At 49.7% G+C, this 18,149-nt stretch overlaps 1 protein-coding gene across 3 annotated transcripts in view; it reads left to right on the top strand.

Moving 5' to 3' along the window:
• Positions 1-18,149, top strand: part of TTLL11 (tubulin tyrosine ligase like 11) — a 221,818-nt gene that overhangs the window by 68,164 nt on the left and 135,505 nt on the right. For all 3 annotated transcript variants that reach the window (XM_012771772.3, XM_076009015.1, XM_076009014.1), the window contains one exon: positions 13,069-13,644. In XM_012771772.3, coding sequence (XP_012627226.2) covers positions 13,069-13,644 — 576 coding nt within the window. The remainder of the gene's footprint in view (positions 1-13,068; positions 13,645-18,149) is intronic.

Here is an 18,149-nt window from a genome sequence, read left to right as displayed (position 1 = left end):
CTTTTTCAGATTCCACATGTAAGTGAGATCACACAGTATTTGTCTTTCTAAATTCCTTCTATATCTTGGATATTAACCCCTTAGCAGATGTGTGGTTTGCAAATATTTTCTCCCATTCCGTAGGTCGTCTCTCACTGTGTCAGTTGTTTCCTATTCAGATTTTGACAATTGTCCCAATAATATATAGCAAAAGAAGGTCCTGGATCATGCATTACATTCAGTCCTATTGTCTCATTTAGTCTCCTTTAATCTGGAAACGTTCCTTAGTCTTTTTTGTGTTCGTGACATTGGCATTGTTGATGAGTGCAGTCTAGTTATTTAGCAGAGAGCCCCTCAGTTTGGGTTTTCCTGGGGTGTCCTCATTGTTAGATTCTAGGTATGCATTTTTTCCAGGAATATCACAGAGGCAATGTGTTTTTCTGGGGGTCATCATATCTGGAGGCACGTGATGTCAATATGTCTTATTACTGGTGATGTCAACTTTAATCATTGGTTAAGGTGGTGTCTGCCTGATTTTCACTAAAAAATTACTATCTTCCTTTTTCTAATTAATAAGTATCTTGTAGGAAGATAGTTTAATCTATGCAATGTCCTGTTACTACTCAAACTTTCACCCTCTGGTTTTCACCTCTATTAATGATTCTTGCTTGAATCAGTTATTGTTGCGATGGTTGCCAAATAGTAATTATCTAACTCCATCATTCCTTCTCCATTTGTTAGCTGAGGTTCTCCTGCAGGGAAGAACGCTGCCTTCTCATTTAGTTATCTATATGTGCGTGCATGCGTATTAGTGTGGACTCGTGGAGTCTCGTTTTATTCAATAGGTTATAATATTTTATAATTATTTATTTTGGTGCTCAGATTTGTCCAAGATTTGGCTGGTAAAGCCCTGAGTCCTTTTATGAGTCCCAGTTATTGTTTGAGCACTCTCTTTTGCCACAACAAGGTGTTCCAGGCTTTTCTTGTGTTTTCCTTGCCTCCCTCTTGGAATCAGCCGATTCTCTAAGAAGCCCTGGTTTCATTTCAGGGTACTGTGTGGGCTCATTGCTACAGTGGTGTCATCATTCCGGTGCCCTCCCGCCCCTGCTTTTTATCAAAATAAGGTGTGACGTTCTCTTTAATATTCCAAGATGAAATAAAATCAAACTATACCCACAGTTGTTTTTTAAAAAACCTACTGTATATGTTCTCTAAAACAGAAAAATAAGGGAAGTTCTGTGTAACAAAATAGTTTACATTTCAATGAGTAAATGCTTTGGCCCTGTTACGCTGTATGGCACAAGGACGTGATCAGATGCTCGCACCAACCTGTAGTGAATAAGTTTGGACATAAGAAAAGTGAGACATTAGATTAAACGTTATAGTCTTTATATATACTATTTCTTCATATTTGACATTGTAAACTATTTTCTTATCCATTCACTGGGTGTTGTATGGGTGACTCAAATACCATGAGCCACTGTACCATCAGAGATATGTGATATTCCTGAAATATTAAATGAGCCCAATAAAACTCCAGGAAAAAAAAAGGCAAAGTGTAATTTTCCCTCTATTTACACCGTTTTGACATTCCTGGAAAATTGTGATGCTCAATTTAAACCATATAAAAATACTTTCTATTCATATGTAACATGGGGTTGGGGTCTAGGCTGTGTTCGTGATGTACGTAGATAGATCCTTCGACTTCATGCAGGTGTGCCCAGCAATACCCTTCGTTCACTGTGACAATGAAAAACACCCCCAGTCATTTCCAAAGCCCTCCCTAGGTGGCAGTGCCAGCCTCATTGAGAGCCACAGATGGGTCTATTAATATACGGAACAGAAGCATTTTCATCTCTCTTCCTTAAAAAACACAAACACGGTTATATTGCTTGAAGGCATTTAACTTTTAACACATTCCAAAATTTTGTCTAATGTTGTGGGTTTGCCTGATTCCCACTTTACTTTCTGAGTCAGGATGAACCTGCGCTGTCTCCCTGCCTGTGTGAGGAAGCAGCCTGAATTCACTGCCTGGGTGGCCAGAGCGTGCGCACAGACAGGGCACCCACAGGAAGGGTCGTGACCTCTCGTAGCACGACAACACCCTGCAGGCAGTCTCGTCATAGACCTTGTTTTCTGGAGAGCTTGTAGCATCTTGGAAGCCCTAAGCAGAAGCATTTGCAATGGGGTCATCAAACAAATGCCTCCATTGTACAGATGAGGAAACTGAGGCCCGGAGGGGGAGAGAGACTTGACTGAGTCACACAGCGAATCAGAGATACTAATTAGACCTGGAGTTGAAGCAGTCAGTACTGAAGAATAAACTAATCTTAGGGATTGGAAAGGACCTGAGAGGCCATCCAGGCCACTCCCCGCCCCCGTCCCCCGCAATTGACTCTCCTCTACACCTGGACAGACTGCTGGGCTACAGCCTGTACTTGATCATCTTCAGTAATGGGCACTTTGATATTTCTCAAGGTAATTCATCACACAGTGGGACTGTTCTAACTTTTAAAATATTCCTGAGTTGAGACCTTTCTCCCTGTGTCTCACCCTCCCTTCCCCACCCCCTCTGGATGTGGTTTGGCCCTCTGGGTTCATGGGTGAACATGCATGTTCCCTGTGGACCCTATGATAATCCTTGGGAAATTTTGAAAAATTGCACCCAGATGTCCTGAGCTTTCTTAGCTCCAGTCTCTGGCACTGTACTTGGCATTGAGATTATTGTGATGAACAAGCCTCACGTGGTTCTTGCTTTCATGGAGCTTTAGTCGTGGCAGGAAGGCCGAGACTACACAAGCATGAACGCATGCGCCGAGGCTCTGCTTCTTCACCGGTGTGGTGTCACGGAGGAACTGGGGCCCTGGTGCCGGCCAGACTTGCATTTGATTCCATCCCAGCTACCTATGTGGCCTTGCAGTGTTGCCTCCAGTCTCTATAAACCTCAAGTGATGACTGTCTCCCAGGGGGCCGGAGGCATGAACAAGAGACGCAGTATTCACTGAGAATGCTGTGAAGCTCCCAGCACCGCGATGCTCAATGAATGTTAGTTTCTTTCTCTTTCTCTCTCCTTCCCCCAGTGCGACATGTTTGAAGCATGTTCCAGAAAGGGCTTAAAGCTCACAAATGATTTTTCAGAGTAAAATCGGCCAGACTTATCTCAGCTGCCCTTGGATTTCACCCTTCGGTTAGATAACCATGAGATACTTTAAAAATTAAATGGGCAAAACACAAACAAGGAACTCATGCATATTTGGATTAAAGATGAAGGCAAAAAAGTAAATGGTCTCACAGATTAACTGCTGTAATGTTAAATACATATTGACTAATGTCACCATTGACTAATATCACCATATCAGCAGATCTTATATATTGAGATTATAATCAGTCCACATTGTTAATCTGAATATATGTGAGCCCCCATTGGTGTTCCCTGAGTACATCATAATTTTAGAAGTGTTTCCTAGCCATGCAAGTCTGGGAAATGCTGGACCACAGAGGTTTGATTATAATCTCCATTTGACAGATAAAGATATTGATGCTGTTAGATAACAAATACCTTACTATTTCCTATGCACATTTCTTCTGTGGCTATTTACTTCGTGGTATCCTATCCTGAAATGGCTGTCCCAGTGAGACCGTGGCATAGCTGTCCTGTCTTTCGGTTCATAGTGAGGTCTCCCAAAAGAAGGTGGACTTTCCATGTCCGTCGGCAGGGAAGCCGGGAGAGCCGGGCAGGGACCTCTCAGAGCCGAGCCTCCGGGGAATCCAGATGTGCTCCCGGGGCCTGGAACACATTGTCCTCTGCCATCGCAGGGCACACGTAAGAGCCCTGCGTGCTGAGGTCAGAGCGTCTTGTAAACACGATCATCTAGTTTCCTGCTCTTCTCTGGGTTTATTTCCCTTCTGCTCTCCTCGAATCGTTAGCAACATCTTTCCAAAGCGTGGCCCACGGCCATGGGGAACCAAGGAAGAGCTGGAGCCTGGCCTTGGTTCAGAGCATTCAAGGGGATCCAAGCTCCCCTCCCCGTCCAAACCCCCTGTGGTGGTGGCAGTGGCTAGTGAGATGTCCCCAAAGGGAAGGGAAATTTGGGGGACAGTCAGGGAGCCTCTTCCCACACAGAGAGACGGCCTGCCGCGCCCCTCTGCGATCTGTCAGGCAGCAGGGAGGTGTCCTTGCAGCTGGCCCCCGAGGTTAAGGGACTGGCCGGAGGTCAGGAGCGGGTGCTGGCCTAACGTTTCCTGTGAGCCCCTGGGAGAGCTCAGGCCCAGCCCCGCCTGCCCAGTGGCCACCCGCTACGGTGAAATGAAAGGAGAGGAAACAGACAGTATTTATTTCAGGAAAAGTGGCTTCTGTAGCCGGCCTTCTTCCGTGGCACAGTAGGAGTTCCTTTGTAAAACTCAGCTCGGCTTGGCTTCCAACCAGCCCGCTCATTTAGAACACCCCAGAGCTTCAGGGTGATCAAAGGCATGTTCAGGTCCTTCCTTACATGTCAACACCTTCGTGCTCCTTCTTGAAATTTAAACCCGCAGTTGAAATCCGGAGGCTTGCAGGAGAGCTGTTCTCACTCTCCGCGTGTAAACCATCAGGCCGACGGTCTGGTTCCCGGGCAGGCGCTTGGCCGCCCGGCTGGGTGCTCGGAGCAGACTGGTGTGTGTCTAACGCTGTCCTCTCGGGTCGTGGGTTTCCATCCAGTGCTTCGCCGTGAGAGGCGGGAGCTCTTGCCCAGAAGCCCAGCTCTGCACCGCTGTCCAGCCCACCCGGGGCCAGGAGCCAGGGAGACCCCGCTGCAGGCCGTGCCCAGGGCCAGCGTCCAGATTCACGGCCGTGGCCCCTGAGTCATCTCTGACTTTCCTGACTCTCCCTCCCGCCTTCGGGCTCGCCACTCCCTAACCATAGCTCTCAGGCCTCCGGACCTCTCTGAGCCTCAGCTCCCTTCTTTGTGACATTATCAAAAACAATATCACACACACACCTGCACGCATACACAACTGAAGAATGAAACCAAACTAAACCAAACTTTAAAAAAGGAAAAAAAAAAAAAAAGCCCAATATCAGTAGATTTCTCATGGCCTGGCCGCGAGGATTAGTAAAATAATGTAAGGCACAATCGTAGGTGCTCATAAATGGTGGTTGTTATATATTATTATTAATTATATTTTAAAATATTAAAATGTATTAATGCTTCAAATACATTATTTAAATGTATTTAATAATGTATTTAAAGCTGTGAGCACTCCTCTAGGAACTGGGATATGGGCCCTGGAAGATGATAGGATTTGGCAGAAAAAGTCTGGCCTTTGGGAATTTGAACACACACCTGTGCTCAGAGTCCCTAGTGTACCAGCCGTGTGACCTTGGGGAGGTCACTTACCCATTAAGTCCCAGTTTCCTCCTCGCCTGTGACGGGGAATAGTAATGGTGTTAGGTTGAACCACATGAAACTGTGTGTGTGTGTGTGTGTGTGTGTGTGTGTATGGCTGACTTTGACCTATAAAAATGGCAATTCCACATGGCCCACCTATAATGCCTACCTCTTAGGCTTGCTTATAGGAATTGAAAATAAACACGAGACCTGCCCAGCATAGAGAAAGCCACTGCGATAACGTGGGGGACAAGTGCTGAGAGGGTCAGGTGGCTGTCGGTGTGTTGAGATGTGGAAATGGCAGAATCTGGTGGCTAGGTGGGGTTGGGTGATGTGGACGAAGTGGTCCCAGATTACTGGCTTAGGGACGTGGGCAGGTGGTGGCAATGTTTACTGGTAGAGGGAATGCAGAAGTAGATTTGAGGGGAAAGGCCGTGAGTTTAGTTTTGGACATGGTAAGCTTGACACGTCTTATTGTGTGAATCCGGAGCCCCCGAGAAGTGTGCATCAGAAATTGAGAGTGGGGACTTGTCCGCATTCAGGGGACACTGTGAGTCCAAGGAGTGGTTGGAGTCGCCCAGCATGCCAGGTTGTGACCTGTGGCCCTGGATAGAATGTGACAGCACTGAACAGAGTGTGTCTCGGGTGCCAAGAGGCGTTTGCTGAGTCCTGTCCCATCAGGGCTCATCCTGAGCCCGGCGGGGACGGAGCAGGCAGGAGAATCGGTGTGAGGGAAGTATTTAGTTAACACCCCTCTTTTATGTAGGGTCTTCGAGCATGGGAGAAACCTCCAGTTACAAAGTCTAAAAATGGAAATGGTGTCACTTACCTTGTAGGATTGGATCTCACGTATACCTGTCGCCATGCCCAGCCCAGCCTGGAGCTGATCATTACTGCAGTTGATCAATACTGCTCGTTTAGCTAAGAGAGCATTGGGAGGGGGGCACCTGGTTTGAATGTTGCAAAGTATGACATTGACATTCTTGCATTTTTAAAAAGTTTCATGTGTAAATTATGGCCAGGAATGAAGAGATATAGGACTGTAGGGGAAGCAATAATGGGAAGCACTTATGACTATAACCCAGTTGTATGCATTTGGAAGTGAGCTAAAGATTATCTAGCCAGTTCATTAGCAGGAAACCTTCACTACTGGAGAAACGATTTTAGCTGGAAGGGGAGCTTACTCAGCAATCCAGGGTTATATTCCAGGTGGGCTCAGCTGTGATGCCTTCTGGGCTCTCGGTAGGAGACGGTGGGGAAGGAGCCTGAGGCTGGGGCAGGGACACAAACCAGGCTGTGGGCTGGACGCTGACGGGGTGACCCCTAGAACCCAGGCAAACGTGAAGCTGGCATCCAAGGGGACCCAGGAAATAGCTGAGACTCAGAAGGCAGGCCCCAGTCACCCCAGGGAGAGCACTGCAGGGTAACACAGGCAGGCGTTTAGACTCCAGCCAAGTAGGTGTGTGTGTGTGTGGGGGGCTCAATCAGCCATCTAAAGCAGGCGTCCTTAAACTACGGCCCGTGGGCCACATGCGGGTGTTGTTGCCCGTTTGTTTTTTTTACTTCAAAATAAGATATGTGCAGTGTGCATAGGAATTTGTTCATAGTTTTTTTTAAACTGTAGTCCGGCCCTCCAATGGTCTGAGGGACAGTGAACTGGCCCCCTGTTTAAAAAGTTTGAGGACCCCTGCTCTAGAGGATGATCAGGAAACCAAAGTGGACCAACACAAACACAATAATAAAAAACAGTACTGTGTTAGACACAGATGCAAGATATTATTTAATCCTCACAGAACCGTAGGCACTCTGCACTGTCACTCCTGTTTTACCAGTGAGGGCGCTGAGATAGACAGGGCACATAGCTTGGCCAGGGTCCTTCTGCTGCGAGGTGGCTGAGACTTGAACCCACGTGTGTCTGACTCCAGAGCCCATGCCCTCCGCTGCTCCCCACAGACACCCAGACTTGGTGGGGGCCCCCGTGTGCTCGGGGACCACCCAGGACCCTCAGGATGCTGAGCTTCAGGCCACACAACCCGGCTTAGGACCTGCTCCTCTTCCGGTAGTCCCGGCATCTGTAAGTGGTACCATCACCCCCACCCAAATTACTGAAGCCCCCAACCCTGTGGTCCTCGGCGACCCAAACCTCCTCCCTCTCTGCCCCGGCACATCCGTCCGGTCGCCAGGCCCTGAGTCCCCCTCTTCGCCGTCTTGTCTCCCTACTTCAGCCCCGTGGTCCCTGCCCCAGCTCAGGCCTTCGGGACTTTGATGACCTCGGGCTCTTCCTGCCTCTGGTCCCCTTCCTTCCAGGCCGCCCTCCTCGTGGGTGCCCTGGTGACAGGGGTGTGCCCACTCGCCAGTTGAAAGTCCAGCGAGTACAATACAAGGTGTTTGGTGATCTTTTCTGCCCGTCCCAGCCTCTGCTTCCCAGGCGTGACCTCGTCTCTCTAACACTTGCCCTGGGCAACCTGGGCCGTCGCCAAGGCCTCAGCCATCACCAGGGGCCTGCTGACCCCGGGTCCTCTCCCAAGCCCCAGACACCCATTTCCGGGTGGCTGCAGAACCTCTCCGGCTGCATGTGCTCGGGGGTCATCTTTCTGGCTCCCCCCCTCCTGCCTACCCCGAACCTCACATTCCCTGTGACCGTAACCACCGTGTACCTCCATATTTGGAGGGTAGCCTGCACACCCGTCTCCCTCGCCTTGTCACCCTGTTGCCGATTTTACCTTATGTCTCAGGCCGCCCTCCTGCCCAGCTCCACTGCCACCCTCAGTTCAGGCTTTTCCTCTGTCAGCGACCCCGCCCCCTCCGGTGTATTCTCCGGGCAGCAGCCAGAGGGCCTTCCCACAGTGCGTCTCGAAACCCTCCGCCGAGTCCCCGGCACTCCAGGACATTGTCCAAACTCCCTAAAACCACAGTCAAGGCCTTGCCCTATCGGACTCCTACCTCATACCCACGCTTGTCGTCCATTCCCTTCCCCACATGCATCCTCATTCGTTCTGGACATGGGCCCTGGAACCTTGACTGCCTGGGTTCAAATCCTGGCTCCGCAACCTACTGGCTCTGTAACCTTTGGGCCGTTACTTGACATCTCTGGGCCTACATGTCCTTATCTGTAAAATGGGATTGTTGTGAGGATTAAATGAGATAATAATACACATAAAGTGCTTGGAACAGCGCCTGAGCCATAGTAAGTGTATGCTCATGTTACTGTTATGTCGTCGTCGTTATCTGCCCCTGCCAGTCTCACTAGTGGGATGTCCAGGTGCGCTCCCTGCTTCACCCCGTTCTGTTCTCCAGCCGTCGGAACTATATGCAGTTCCCCAGAAGTCTCCTGCTCTCTCCTGCCTTCATACAGCCTGCCGCAGCAGCAAGTCACCTGCTCAAGTTCTCTCTCTCGGCCTCACTGTTCCACCTCCCGCTCTGCCCCAGTGCCCCTCCCATCTGTCCCCAGGGACCTTCCTGCAGACTGCCTCAGTCGTAGCTGGACTCAGACACTGCCTTGAACGCCCAGAGTAGGAACTGGCCCTGGCTGCCAGGCTCAGCCCCCGATGCTGGCAGGGGCTGGTCCCTGCATCGCGTCCAGCCTGCACTTTGCGACACTGATTCTTGTCCACCAGAGGCTTGTTTGTGCTTAAGATCTGCAGCGGGTGCCCGTGACACCAAGGGTCTGAGTTGCTAAGATTGAATGCAAATCCGCCTGAGTGACAGAGGACTGCTCTAACTGGCTTTGGCTTCCCAGGTATTGCAGACACAGTATTTCCTCAGAAATTGTGCTCCTACCTGCCCCTCATTGCTAATAACGTTTTGTAGCTGGGTTTTCCAGTTGCTGAATTTCCGCCTCCAAATATTTCAGCTTGCTTCCCCCATGTGCCCAGCTGACGTCCCCAAGTGCATCATAAATCTCCCCTCCAAATCTCCTGCCCTCACAGTTCATCCCGATGTGCTGATCACAACGGCGCGACGGGAACTCTCCGGTGTGATTGATGCCGCTGGCGTGTTTGTGACACAGCCTTCCGTGGTGGCGATGTCAGGATAAATCATTGTGTAGCTTGTCAGCTGACCTTAGCGTGACCCCTTTATTTTATAGCCCCAGAGGTTAGGTGACTTTCTCAAGGTCACACAGTCAGAAATGACCTGGCTAAATTGGGCCTAAAATCCAGATTTCCTGTTTTTACTTCAGTACTTTTCTTCTAACTCACCAAAAGCTATTTATGTTTTTTAAAGTTTTTTTAAAGTTTTAATTAAAAATTGTAGTAAAATATACACAGCAAAATTTAAGAGATTACGCATCTTTAAGTGCACATTGTATGTATGCTAAGTGTTCAGTGGCATTGAGTAAATTCACATCCCTGTGCAACCAGCACCACCATCCATCCCTGAACTTGTATCTTGCAAAACTGAGACTCTGTACCCATTAAACACTAACGCCCCCAGTCCCCCTCCCACAGCCCCGGCAAACGCCGTTCCACTTTGTGTTTGAATCGGACTGCTCTAGGTGCCTCATGTCAGTGGAATCATACAGTATTTGTCTTTGGCTTATTTCACTTAGCACAATGTCCTCAGGATACATCCATGTTGTAGCATGTGTCAGAATTCGCTTCCTTCTTAAGGCCGAATAATGCTCCATCGGCAGTGGTGCATTGGTAACGCGTTGATAGAGTATCTCACTGCTGAGTGGTGTCGGAGTTTTGAATGGTGTGACTTTCCTGGTCGCGGTTCCTAAACATCCACTAGAGGGCAGTAAAAGACACATACATTTTTCAATGCGCTCAGGCCCCCGCACCCTGTATCTCCCCCAGCCATCCATGTCCACAGATACAAGATAATGGATTTCACGTCCAACGGCAGGTTTGGGTAAAACCAGAGATACCATCAGTCGTAGCCTAAGTGCAAGTCTCCCTCACACTCCCGTGACCACGAAAGCATAAAACTTCATTCCATATCTCGGTTTCAGTTTGTATTTTTATTTGATCCACATTAGTCCCGTGATTCTCAGACAGAATGCACATCAGAATCACTCACGGCGCTTTCTCCAAAATGCACACGCCCAGGTCTCATGCCACATCGATTAAATCAGAATTTCTGCTGCTGGGGCCTAGGTATGTAGATGGCGTTTTCATTCCGGTGCATGGCTTCTTTTTTTAACAACCAGCGCATTAGTTCTGAACTTTAATAACTAGGGGGGAAAGGGTCGCTCTTGAGTAGAAGCTCAGAGGAGAGTGCATATGAATTCTGAAACATCTTCTTCTCTTTTTAAAGTAGAAGTGGCTGAAGGGTCTGGTAGCTATGGGAACCACATGCGGAATGACTGTGAGGTTTTCCTACAGATTCCTATCTGTGTTTTTAACAAGCTGGGAACCCAGAGAGAAGATGTGAAACCAGCTGGTCCTAGTCTGTATCCTAGATTGCGGGTACAGTTCCAAATGACTGTGCTCAGGGACCGAACTCCAGTGCGGGGCCAGAGCTCAGATGCCAATACTGTCTGATTCATTAAGAGAACCTTTCCTATAGTAAAAACAGGAAAAGGGGACCTTTAGTTTTATCTCATGAGAGGCAAAAATGCTACGTTGAACTTGAGGTGAGGTCAGGAGAGCCCAGTTCTTGTCCTAACCATCCCACTAGCCAGTTATGGGACCCAAGTCATGTCACCTCCCTGAGCCTCAGTTTCCCCTTTGAATTAAGAAAGGACTGGAAGATGGTGAGCTCCGAGAATCCTTCCAGTTCTAAAAATTCCATGATTCTATTAGTATTAATGATCTTGATTTGTATGGCTCTACTCTGACAAAGAGCAGAAGAAATATTCAGTAATGCAATGAATGACAGAGACTATTGACCATATGGTTTAATTTATTTAAGGCATCTACACTGAACTCAACAGAGAAAATATTGCTCCCGATAATATATTGAACTGTTAGTATCTCCGGCATTGCAACAGCTTTCCAGAAAGAAGAATCACCTATCAGGGCAAAGCTGACATTTTTCACCTCCTGATCCCTCGCTGCCATTTGTCCGGCTTGCTTGTATGTGCTGCAAACGGCCAAGCGTATGAAGGCTTTGGATGAATATTAAATAACTACATAAACGCCAAGGTCACGGTTGCAAGAAAGGCTCCGTGGAAGGCCCTGGGAGGCTTGCATTGATCTCTTGTGAAGTTCCATTCTCGAATCCTGCTGACAAGGGGAAACAATTGATGTGGACCATTATTAAAGCTTTAAGTGTTTCTCCATTGTTAAAGATCTTTTACAAGCCTGGAATAGCTGATAGCCCTCAAGGAATTGGCAAAAGCTTCATTTAGAAATATAGCCTGGTCAAAGAGATAAGTACAACTCAGAGTGCCGACATCCTGGGCTGGGCTTACGCAGCAAAGGTGGAGCGGTGCCACCAACTCGGCCTGCCGGGCACTGCTGTCGGGGGCCGAGTTCAGAAGGGAACTTTCACGCTAGGAGCTGCAGAGAGCATGGCTCTGTCTTTCAAGCCCACCTTACATTTCCTCCAGCTCCTCTCTCCTGGTGAAAACCTCCTCTTCTGCCGTGTCAGTCCATCCACTCTCAAAAGTTGCACAAAACATCTCACAGGTGTCTGGGACCATGAGGCCCGGATGACCCACACAGGCCCACGTGGGCTATGGACTGCTCAAGAGCTGGGATAGTTAATTATGTCAGTGTCCCGCCAACCTGGAGCCGGGAGGAGAGCAGATATTGTGGATGACAGAGTCTAGTTTCAAGACCATCTCAACAGACGGAAGGATGGGCCAGGTCTGCTGGAAGAGCTTCAGAACAAATGTAAACGACAAGACAGACATTTCCTGTGCACCAGCTCTGTGTTTGGTGTTACGCTTGGCCCTTTGCACATTTCACCTTATTTCATCTTGACAATGACCCAGTGAGGGTAGCTGTTCATAGTCCGATTTTTTTTAAATGAGGAAAACGAGACATGGTCCTCTGGAGGAAGGTTCGAGGGCTGTCGGGTCATCAGTCTAGATCCTAGTCCTGACTCTGCCCCCCTCGGGGTTATCTGGGAAGTTATTTCATCTTTCAAAAATAGCCATGGCGAGGCTCCTGGGCTGTGTCTTACGTGTCGAGTCCTGTGTGCTTGGCCCTTGGCGCTTGTCATCGCATTTAATCCCCAGAACAATCTCCCTCCTATTCCCAGATGAGGAGGGCACAGGTATGTCACTTGCCCAAGGTCACAGGGTAAGTAGCAGGGCCAGCGCCTGAGCCCTGGCCGTCTGATTCCACACCCGCACGCTCAACAGCTGCCGCGCCATCTCTGTCCCCAGTATGAAAGGGCAAAACTGTATTTCCTGTGAAAGTTAAACGAGGTAACTTGTCTAAGTGCCTAATACAGTGCCTGGCACAGCGCAGGCCCTCATAAGTGATATTAGATCGCCGTCATTATCATTCCCAGACTTAGTATTGGTTACGTGACTTGTCCAAGGTCACAGTTAATAACTGGCAAAACAGGATTTGCATCCAGGTCCCATGGCTGCCAACCCGCTGCACTCTCCATCTTGCTCCGGCGCACAAGGTTGAGGACAATTCTTGTGTCACCGTCTCTGTCCCTAGTACAGTGTCGTCTCCATGGCAGATGTGCAGTGAGTACTCAGATAGGCAGGGGCCACTTTTTTCACTCACTCACCAAACATTTGCCAAAACCCTGCTCTGTGTCGGGGATCCAGAGAGGAAAAACACGGGACGCTGATCCTTCTTTTTTCCCCTGCCAGGTTCGCATGGTGAAAGATGGCGACCCCTCCTGGAAGCCCACGTTTATCGTGAAACCTGACGGTGGTTGTCAGGGTGACGGAATCTACCTCATTAAAGACCCCAGTGACATCCGCCTGACAGGGACCCTCCAGAGCAGGCCGGCGGTGGTCCAGGAGTACATCTGCAAACCTCTCCTCATCGACAAGCTCAAGTTCGACATCCGTCTGTACGTCTTACTCAAGTCCCTGGAGCCCTTAGAGATTTACATCGCCAAAGACGGACTCTCCAGATTTTGTACCGAGCCCTACCAGGAGCCCAGCTCCAAGAACCTGCACCACGTCTTTATGCACTTAACCAACTACTCGCTGAACATCCACAGCGGGAACTTCGTGCACTCGGACAGCGCGAACACGGGCAGCAAGAGGACTTTCTCCAGCATCCTCTACAGGCTGTCTTCCAAGGGCGTTGACATCAAGAAGGTCTGGTCGGACATCATCTCCGTGGTGATCAAGACTGTCATCGCCCTGACTCCGGAGCTCAAAGTCTTCTACCAGTCGGACATCCCCACTGGGAGGCCGGGCCCCACGTGCTTCCAGGTAACCATTGCCCGTTCCCAGCTCGACCGACCCTGAGCGGGCTCCCCGGCCGCGTGTGGGTGGGCGACGGGGTGGGAGGGCCGGAGGAGGGGACGGGTGGTTGCACTGTGGGCTTTGGTGTTAAACATGGGGTCAATTTCCGATTTCTACTTGCTAGCTCTGTGATTTGGGACATGTTCCTTCCCTTCTATCGCCTGTAAAATGAGACTAATAGTACCTACCTTAAAGGATTCTTGTAAGAATTAAATAAGATAACATGTCAAGCAGAGTGCCATTCATTCATTCATTCATTCATTCACTCATTCATTCATTAACACCCTTTACCACCTGCTCCGTAGGGGTCAGGCGTTGTCCTAGGTTCTAGGCAGACATAAGTCAGGTTCCGGCTGATGCGTGGGGTCTGTTGTGAGAGACGCATCATTTAAAACAAATGATTATGAAGCGTTACAAGAGCTAGGATAGAATAGGGAACGTACAAGGTGCTGTGAGGTTGTGGAGCCACCCGACGGCCTCCGGGCGGGAGGGGGATGGCTTCCCAGAAGAAACGGCAGCTAAGCCTTAGATGAAGCAGGTGGGACTGGGCAGGCGCGGGGCAGGCGGAATGTTCTAGGCAGAGACATCCTGGGTCCCAGAGGTGAGAGGGAAGCGCGTGTGTCTGAGGCCCTGGCAGAGCTTCAGGGTGGCTGGAGGGTGGGCTTGGGGCAGAGCCTGGAGGGCAATGAGGGGCGATGGGGTGGGAGAGGAGTGGGGGCCGAGTCGTGGGGAGCCTGGGGAAGGGGGCCCCTGGAGGACTTTCGGCAGGGGACAGGTGCACTGGGATCTGCATGTTACAAAGGACGAAGTGTGTGCAGGGTGGTGGAGGCTGGAGGTGAGGCCGGAGGCAGGGAGGTTCCCAGAGAGACCACGGCCTGTGTAGAGCCAGCGAGGAGGCTGGGTTGGGCAGGACGGTCCTGGCGGAGGTGGAGGTCATGGGCAGGTTTGAGTGCTGTGTAAGGGGTAGAAGGGCTGGACTTGGTGACCGGGTGGGGCAGGGAGGGCGGGGAGGAAGCGAGGTGACTCGCAGGTGGCCTAGGTACTTGCCTGGGTGGGTAGAGGCCAGGCTGTGAGGGAGGGTCAGAGGTTGGACTCAAGTACCCGTGTGGCATGCAAGCGGAGAGGCTAGGCGGACAGCGGCTGCTTGGTTCTGGAGGTCAGGAGACGGGAGTCTGGGCTGGGGACGGAGGTGAGAACTCACCATTCAGATGCGACTCAAGACATGAGCAGCTGCAGGGTGAGAGGAGGCCCAAGAAGACCCTGTGGGCGCCACCACTTAACTAAGGGACAGGCAGCGGAGGGGCGCCAGCAATGACGGCCAAGGAGCAGTGTCTTGAGATATAGAAGGGCCATCAGGAGAGGAGGGGCCCAAAATGCTGAGGAAGAGCGCTCAGGGAAGAGGCAGGCAGAGGTCAGCCGCGTCCGTGCTGCTGGGACGTGGAGCAAGAGCAGCGCTGAGACTGTCCGCTGCATTCACTAACTAGGATGGCTGGGGACTTCCGTGGGAATTGTCCTCCGAGTGTAGTGGGCTGAGCCGGAGCGTGGGGGGAAGGAAATGGGGAGTGAGGCGGAACTTTCTTGCAGGTCATTGGCTGTGACGGGGAGGACGGTGGGGACGTGGAGGCCAGACACTCAGTGGGCACACATTTTGCCGCCACTAGGCTTGGGGAGGAGATGGGAAGAAGGGGCACCTCTGGGACCCTCTCCACTTAATCCTTAGAGTTATTTATTTGTAGCAGTTGATAAATGAAATAAAGAATACATGGAACATATTTGTAAGCCAAGAAGCAAAACGTCGAAACGACAAAATGATTATCCCAAACCCACTTCCCAACCCAAGATTCCCACGGAATGCTCCTCCCCAGCCCATATCCCCCTGGGGTAACCATTATCCTGGATTTTATGTTTATCATTTCCTGCTTTAAAAAGTAAATTTTAAGTACATGAATGTATCCCTAAACAATAATTGTTTTGTTTTGCCTGTTTTTGAGTTTTATAAAAATGCTGTTATGAAGTATCATGTCTTCTGCAACATTCTTTTGCACTACATGCAATGTTTCAGAGGCCCACACGTGTTGGTGGCAGTCGTTGGTGTGTTTCATTTGCACTGTTGTGTGTTGTATTATAAATATGCACACTTTACCTATCATTTGGGTTGTTTCCATCTGTGGCAGGAGGGTGACTGCTCTCATGGAGCAAGAAGCAAGAGGGGAGGGAATGGGGCATTCATTCGACAGTAGAAGAGCAGGCTGGTCCCAAAGTGCAGCCCCAGAGAGGCTACCCCCCCCCCCGGCTGGGCCCCCACCAGCGCGATTTCCAGGCAGGCTGGTGGAGCCCCATGAAGACAGGGAATTCAGACAGTGGTCAGCACCAAGAGGGGTGACTGTCATCCAGAGATCTGTCCTTAGGCACTTGGACTCCAGGCCATTTGTTCCCAGGCAGATGTCCAGCTCAGGAGGTAGATAGTTGGTTTAAAACATCAGAGGAGATTAGTGGGCAGAGCTTAGAGGTAGGACCAGAGAAAACAAGTCCTGACCCGAGCCATCAAAAAGTTAGGGCAGAGGAGACAGCTGCAACGTGGACGCATCCAGAGGTCATCCCGGGGGACTGTGTGGCTGCATCTGTTTGACAGTGACAGCTATTCCAGGAGTGTCATGTGGGCCCAGCACGCATGGCCAAGCCACAGAGCCCTGGCACGGCCGGTGTGGCAGGGTGGAGGGCCGGGATGGTTGTTTTGCTATGCATCTTGCTGTGGACAGGCTGCATGGGCAGACAGGGGGTCACTGGTTGGGACAAGTCATGTCTAGCAAATGGAACCACAGCCTTGTGACCGTTTCCCACTGCTCCAGTGCACTAAATGCTTCCAGGCCTGGGGCAAGAGGGGGAGCACAGGGCTGGAGGGGAAGTTCAAGGAACAGCTCTTCCTCTTTCCAGCCATGTGACCTAGGCAATTTCTTCCCATTTTCACAGGGAAAGCCTCTGTCTTTCCCTGTGAAAATGGCCTACTCTCACTTCCCTGCCTGCCTTTTTAGTGAAGTCACGTAGGTGAAAATGCTTTGGCAAGGTATAAAGTGTCAGATGTTTGGAATTTGTTTTACTGTACATTCCAGACACACAGCAATTGAGAGAGGAAAATAGTATCTTTTTCTCTTGGAGTCCTCTCTTACTTTTCTTTATTCTCATGGCTTGTTGGAACACTTGTCAGTTTGGGTTCGTTTGGGTCAACCTGAACTGACCTGGAACCCAAAGATTTAGGGACACAGGATAGTTCTGCTATCGACTTGCTGTGTGATCTTGCATAAGTCAGTTAACTTCTCTGTGCCTCAGTTTCCTCACCCAACTCACTGGGTTGTTGTCCAACTCCAGTGAGATAAAGATTGTGAAGGGCTTTGCAAGCTGTTATGTTCTATGCAGATGCGATAAATTATTTCTTTGCCACGCAGCCCCTCTTGCTTTCAGCCTGGGCTTGGCTCAGATTGCAGCATTCCAGAACATAAGCCTGAGCCAAAAAAATTACATTTATCTTAAACATGTGACTGTGACCCCTTTCCAATCATAGCCACAATAACTACTTGGGAAATTGTGATGGCCCCGAGCAGCTGCTGGCGCTGCCCAGGCTGTGGGCAGGTTTCCTGTAATCTGTTGCCTAGGAACATGGCTGCCCTGTCATTCCACCCTGTCTTGTCATTGCCCAGGCAGCCCCCAGCAATATATTCTCATGTCAGTCTTCCTGAGGGCACCAGTGTGACCCTGTTTAAACAGCAAGTTCTATCTGGGTGTAGATGATTCATCGGGCAGAAATACACACGCAGAGGAAAGGGTTTCAGCTCAGCTTTCACGAACAGTTTCCCATTGCTTGGTCTGTACCTTCTTCTAGCTTTCTGTGTCTAACTCTCTCCTCGGCCCATGCTACTTTCTCCTAGATGTCTGGAGGAGAAACCGTTCCTTAATCCTAAGATGTTTCTCCTCTTTCTTCTTTTTTCCTTTTGACCTCCTCCATACCCTTCAGTCCAGACACCCCAAAGGGAGGAGGCCAAGGAGCCATGTCATGGCCAAAGGTTTGGATCTGGTTGTCAGACACCCTGGGTTTGAGCCAATCCCAGCTCCTCCTTGCAGAAACTCTAGCTGGTGCACTTGGCAAATTAACCTTTCTCAGCCTCAGTTTCCTTATCTGCAAACAGAAATTGTATTTGTAACTCCTTACAGAGTCATATGCTCAAATGAGGGAAAGCTACGTGGAACATTTAGCACAGTACCTAGCACATAGCAATCACTTAATAAGTGACAGTTTTATGATTATTACATTGTTATTTGTAACAATAGTTCTCAAATTTGTCTATGATGAAGTGCCTTGAGGTTATGAGAAACCATGAAATATTCACACTTTAAACTTAACCGAAACACCAGTGTTCCAAGGAGCATAGTTTGAAAGTTGAGTCCTTTGCCTGGCATTTGTCACCTCCTAACCTGGC

This window comes from Microcebus murinus, chromosome 12 (assembly GCF_040939455.1).
Source record: "Microcebus murinus isolate Inina chromosome 12, M.murinus_Inina_mat1.0, whole genome shotgun sequence".
Lineage (NCBI taxonomy): Eukaryota > Metazoa > Chordata > Mammalia > Primates > Cheirogaleidae > Microcebus > Microcebus murinus.
The sequence above is the reverse complement of the archived record's forward strand: the minus strand, read 5'-3'. Positions and strand labels throughout refer to the sequence as shown.